This window comes from Electrophorus electricus, chromosome 6, assembly GCF_013358815.1.
Source record: "Electrophorus electricus isolate fEleEle1 chromosome 6, fEleEle1.pri, whole genome shotgun sequence".
Taxonomy (NCBI): Eukaryota; Metazoa; Chordata; class Actinopteri; order Gymnotiformes; family Gymnotidae; genus Electrophorus; species Electrophorus electricus.
This window is the reverse complement of record NC_049540.1, coordinates 27,062,034-27,068,203: the sequence shown is the minus strand read 5'-3', so window position 1 is coordinate 27,068,203 and position 6,170 is coordinate 27,062,034. Positions and strand designations below refer to the sequence as shown.

Below are 6,170 nucleotides of genomic sequence, written 5' to 3'. Positions count from 1 at the left end.
TCAAAAGCTGATCACAGACAGGCAGGGCCGTGCGCTGTCTTGAGCCGCCTCCCACGGCCTGCCTGCCTCTGACCCGGGCTGCAGAATGGAAGGAGGACCTCGTGATGCGCGTTGCCCCGGCAGAGACGCGCGACGCAACGCGTCGTGGACCGTTAGTGGTGTTTATCGGTTATTTTGGGGTGTGTATCTCCCCTTGCCGGTAATTGCGCTTTATGTTCTATTAGATACACCAGCAGTTTTTACTTCATATTACATTTATAGTGTTAAAGGGATTGCTTCAGGTTAGCCAGATTTCCCGGAATGTGCAGGCGAGCTTTGCCTGATCGCCACGCGTGTTTTGTCGTCCACTGTCGGGGGAGGCCGTCATTCCTCGCCTTTCCGTTTTTTGGGAAAGTTTGTCTGCGGCCGCGGTTGCTGGCACGGCCCCTTCTCCCCTTGTCCCGCTCTGTCCCAAATCGCGCGTCGGTGGGGTTGAGCCATGCTTCTCTCCCACCATCCACTCTCTGCCAGTCTTTAACTACACTCCACTCTGGGCACTGCTCTGCTTGTTACAGCCCCAACACGAGTGCAAACAATCAAAGTGTTTGGGGGCACTGAAATATGCATGGCTATCCGTGACGGGCAGATAAAGCAGAGCCATTAGCCACGTAATCCTAGAGCACCGTGAAGAGTCGTCAGACTCGGCTGTCGTCATCCCAACCCCCCCCCCCCCCCCACACCCTTTTCCCATGCTTCTCTATTGCTCTCTATTAGTTAAATGTACTATGTGTGTCTGCTCCCCATCAAATCAAGTAACACTTCCTCTAATTGGCTTATAAATAATACAGCAGAAGCTGCATTATAATTTTATCAGTGGTAAACATTGCAGGGGCAGTCGGTAAAGAATCTATCCCTCATTAATTTCTTAATTCGAGGAGATGGAACGAGGGGGATGAGAGTGAGAGGGGATCGAATGAACGAACCAAACTTCTGTCAGCTGAGGCAGAGGACGGTTGGAGGAAGAGCCGCTGGTAGCAGGATGCTGTAGGTGTTTTCCTTAATAGATGTCAGATACTCGATGCTGGGGTTTTGTCAGAAGCTCTTGCAATGAACGTGTGGCAGTACCCCCCCTCACCACGACTTCCCGCTCACATCTTTTTCTCTATTTTCTCGCCTTGTTTTTTCCTCCCTTAAACCAACTTTATGAATATTTCATAATAAGACTCATAAATATTCATTCTAATAGCTTTGCATAGTAGTTATTACCAGTATTCTTTTTAAAAAACAAAAATACTCATTATAAATTCTTCATACTCTTCTTCTGAAATAATCACATGCACGAAAACACAAAACGCAAATGCACACACACACACACACACACACACACACACACACACACACACACACACACACGCTAAGTAATTTACACTATTGCTGTAGAAAACGGAGACAAATGGAAAATCGAGTGCGCTGAGTCTGTAACTCTAACAGACATCACCAGCTTGGAGTTTGGCTGTCTAGCCAAAGGTCAGGTTCACGTTAGTCACGCTGACCATCTTGTCACCAGTGATCGAGTTTCAGGAAACATTTACGGTTTTAAGTACTTAACATTAGTTCTCCCTCTAAATGAAAAAGGAAATTCAAGTATTTATATTGAGATTACAGAGGCAGGGTTTGCGTGGTTGAGGGAGGGAGAGAGAGGGCATGCGATTGAGAGACAACCTGTAAGTGTGACGGTCTGCTGGCGAATGTTCAGCGCCACTCTGACTTGCAGTCACACATTTCCACGCACATTTGTAGTCTGAGAGGTTTCCTAACTGTCCTGGGACATGCTACCTTGTTGACTGGGTCAGGTGCATGCTAACCCACCACGGGAGCACCCAAGTAGCTCTGGACTCGCGTTGTCACGTCACGTTAAGTCATAAGATCCAGCCTTTGTAATCCAATTGCATGTTTTTAAGTGAAGTTCACTCGTTTTGTGAAGCGCGCGCACTGCGCAGCACGGCCCAATGGTGACGGTTTCTGATCTTTGGAAAGCCGATATTAAAGCAGGCCCTCAATCGGGCGACTTCCTCTTAGTGTTGCTGCCGGAATTCAGACATGAAAGGATCTACAAAGGAAACCCGAGTCTTCAGAGGGGACGTGCTCCTCATGCAGCCGGGAGATTCCGACATCTTCCTGCAGCCTTTTGCCGCTCCGTCCGTGTTCGGCTGTGGGGGGAACTGCCAGCCAACTGAGCCTTCACAAACCCAGGTGATGAAACACCAGTTTACAGCTGCACTCAGGGAGGCTCGAAGGAGGAGGGTTTCTGCTGAAACCTGATGAAATTTTGAGGAACAGAAACCCTTTAGAACAAATTGATACCAAAGGCGGATTGCTTATTATCTTATCGCAGAGTCTTTTGACTAAATTAACAAAGGAAAACTGCTTTCAAAAGTACCAAAGTTATGGTTAACACTGGCACTAACATACTAACTTCCATTGCTTCAGGGTGACAGGATATTTTGGTTCTAATCTTACAAACCGTTATTAATCTGCTTCATTTACCTCTAAAGTGGGCGGGGGGCTTGTTCTATCACTAGCCTTCGTTCCTGATTTTTCCATGGTGTTAACATTATTTGGTGATAATGCTGTGACATGTTATAACGGGGTGTTTTGCTCGTGTCTGTGCTATGTTTAGCGTGTAACTGGCATTTGCTTCAATTTCATCCATCCTTAGAACATCTTTTAATAGTTCTTGTTTAAGTCCAGTTCAGGGACAGGACAGAGCAGACGCCCCCAGGCAACCGCCGGGTAAAGGAGGTTGCCTTGGTTGGAAGAACTTCTCCCAGGACTGTATACATTCGTTAGATTAGCGCAACAGGCGTAACTAACACTCGTTAGAAGTCCGTTCCATTCCTACCCATTTGTTTAATGGAAGCGGAATATTAGCAAACATATTGACAACTTGTGATGAGTCAACCATCAGATTTTACATGTGTACATAATACACACACACACAAGCCCCTGACGCTTCTGGAGGGCTGTGGGTCTAGCATTGAGAAGGCGCTTAATTAATATAAGGGTAAAAGACGCCTGCCTGCATCCATTGTGTGGTTTCATGTTAGTTCCACTCGAGCGACTCAACACCACTGAACAAGCAGTGCGACTGGCTATTGACACCTCATCCCCACCTCCCTGCACACACGCGGGTACTGGCTCGTCACGGGTCATCAGCAGCCTCCCAGAAGGCCCGTGTCGCTGTTAAAGGGCCATGTTAAACAGCCTGATTTGAGAATCTGTGCTTGACATTGCAGTAATGGAGATTTGTTCATTATATACATAAGGTGTTTAACATTGCAAAAGGTGTTCTGCCTACATTTCAACTTTAATTAATGCGCACAAAATTAAAGTACCATATTTGTCTTTATATATTTATGCAATGGTCTTAAAATGATCTTAGTTATGAAACTATTTAGTTGATATGTGCAAGGTGAACCTTCATGAATGGCTCCCTCTCTCTTACTAACTTACAGCTGTGCCCTTCCACTGCAATATTATGTAACCATATAAACACTCCATTTCAAGTGCCTAAATGAACTGTGTGCTCATTTACTATGAAAGAAATGTCTTACAACCTAGAGAGAATACTTTACAAAAACAAAATGATAATATTTATTTACAAGGTATATCATTGTATAGACAAAAAAAACATTTTTGTTAGTTACGTAGATAGCACGTGATCCATGATGCAGTTGATGATAGCAGTGGGATGCAGAGACAGAAGCCAAATACAGTACCCCAGCAAGAAAAATGGGACTTTGAAATCGAGACACCATAGTAACGTCCCTGTAACCCTTAGAAACAGTGCCAGTCAACTTTGTGTTACAGACTTCAATCAGACAGAGGCAAAGCTGATATGTGCGAGATGATGGGATATTGTTTTGGCCCAACAGATTTGGGTGTATAGGAGGTTCCTCTGAGAATACATATATATTACCTTATTACCTTTAATAAAAGTGAGTTAATCCAGGTGTTTAAAGCAGCTAAGTCCTGAACACAAAGGTTATGAATATTGCATGAGGAGAAAAAGAAATCTCCTTCTGAAGTGTGGCGAGAGTGTGCACACAGGCAGAGGGAGGGGAACTGTAATTATGGCAGAAATGCTTTCTGACAGATCGTTATATTAAAGACGTAGGAGGTTCCACCAAAACACGGCTAACATTTTTACCAGAGCCAGTCTCCATCTATCAGAGTAGCACACGCGCACCAAAACACGGCTAATGTGTCCAATGGAACCAGTCTCCATCTATTAGAGTAACACACGCTCACACCCAAAGGATAAATTTCCTTTTGACAAAACAAGCAGCACAAATTGCAGAAAAAAAAAAATTTCTCTCATGTTCATTCCAGATTGTGACATTTATTCTTTGCAGGCAGACTGGCCTGTGTACTGTGTATGTGGAAATCACAAATAATGTTGATCGATGTTGGGAGTACCACCTAAAGAACACCTCCCGTAAAGAGGGGAACACCTCCCGTAAAGAGGGGAACCCCCCCCCCAAAACATTCTTTTAGAAGTCTTTCACAATTTTAAGACTTTAAGCTCGAATGTTTTTGAACACATTTACAGTGACAAGCAAGACACTTTGGTGCTGTACTGAATGACTGCTCTGTGGTCCTGGAGCTCAGTGGACCAGTGCATGGTTAGCGTGCTCAAACACCTGTCAATCAAATGACTCACTTATCACACTGCCAGTGAGACTTACATCACTGCTTCTGCATGTACCACTACTGGGACAATGAAAGGCACCTTCTGAGTCTAATAATCCGAAAACATTAAACACAGAAACACCATCTTTTTTTTTTTTTTTTGGTGCATTATGAGAAAGTAAATAAAGGCTTGACGCAGGGACAGGAATCACACCACCCTTATCTGGCACAGTCATCAGAGACCGCTGGGCAGAGGGTGGAGGGGAGTGCGATCAGCGGTGGCAAGCCCAGAGCGGACGAAGGGCAGCGGGGTCGATGAGCGACACGGGGGGGTGAGAGTGAACGCACCGGAGCTGACAGGCCTAGGCTACAGCTACATCGTCTCCTGCCACCGACCCCATGTAGGTGTGAAGGAAAGCAGGCAAGGAGACACCCATGTGGTCTCAACCTCCATACACCAGTGTATTTCCCCACAGTCCACAAAAAGAGGGTTAACTACATTTAACAATATGCACTCAACACCCCCCGTCCCCCATTCTTAATTAAAATGAGAATCACATCTGTGGCTAGAATCTGTTCCTCATTACTCCAGTATCTCATTAGAGGCATGCCCCTCGGGGAGGACTGAATCAGTCTAAAGGAACGCTTTTACCTCTGCCTCTGCCCCCTCTCGCTCGCTCGCTCGCTCACATACTTCTCTCTCTCTCATCTTTCTCTCTCCTCATCCAGCCTATATAAGAAAAGTTCTCACCCAGAGAGGGAGGCTTTCGGCTAGCAGAACTCTTAGCAAAGCCAATTAAGCACTGGAAACGACACAGTGAGGCTCGAAGAGAAAGAACGCATGTCTCTGGCAAAAAAAAAAAAAACTAGAAAAAGAGTAGTGTGTCATAGCAGCACAAGATCAATCCCTGGGACAACTGCAAAGGAGTTCCACAGAGCGGGACAAAAAGCATTCCCGGACAGAGGGAACACGTCGTGTATGCACACACGGGCCTTCTCTACATTACAGAAGTGGCCAAAAATATGAGAAAATTCACGTTTTAATAGTCCGCGATGGGCCCAAGGAGCATTTAAGATGATTATAAATCAGCCCACTGAGTATAAAAAGGAAACAACAAACGAAAAAGTTAAGTGTGGAATCTCCGGGATGTGGCGTGTGCCAGCGGCAGACTTGGGCAGGGTGTGAGGGCAGCCGTGGTGCTCTGTAGGTCCAGAGCGTCAGAGGAGCGGCGAGTCGCAGAATGTGCACGGCCCCTGAAGGATCTTCTTCACCCAGTCAGGATCTGGGGGGGGTGCAGCAAATTCAAGAGAGGCAGTTAGTGAAGCTGGGCTGTTCCGTGATTGTGTTTCATGGTTAGGCCTGAGACAGTGTGGTCAGCCAGCGCCACACCGCAGGACATGGATTTCTTTAGGTCATTCATTTTTAATGAGTGCTGGTGCCATCTATTTGGGTTCAGAGGGTGTGTCGGTGCTTCTGGTATCAGGTAGTATTAAACACA

At 45.9% G+C, this 6,170-nt stretch overlaps 1 protein-coding gene across 1 annotated transcript in view; it reads right to left on the bottom strand.

The window, feature by feature from the left end:
* Positions 1 to 3,606: 3,606 nt before the first annotated feature.
* The window catches only part of gtf3c4 (general transcription factor IIIC, polypeptide 4), a 9,788-nt gene continuing 7,224 nt past the window's right edge, over positions 3,607 to 6,170 (bottom strand). Inside the window, exon 5 of the mRNA XM_027004237.2 lies at positions 3,607 to 5,954. Coding sequence (XP_026860038.2) covers positions 5,890 to 5,954 — 65 coding nt within the window. The 3' untranslated portion in view covers positions 3,607 to 5,889. The remainder of the gene's footprint in view (positions 5,955 to 6,170) is intronic.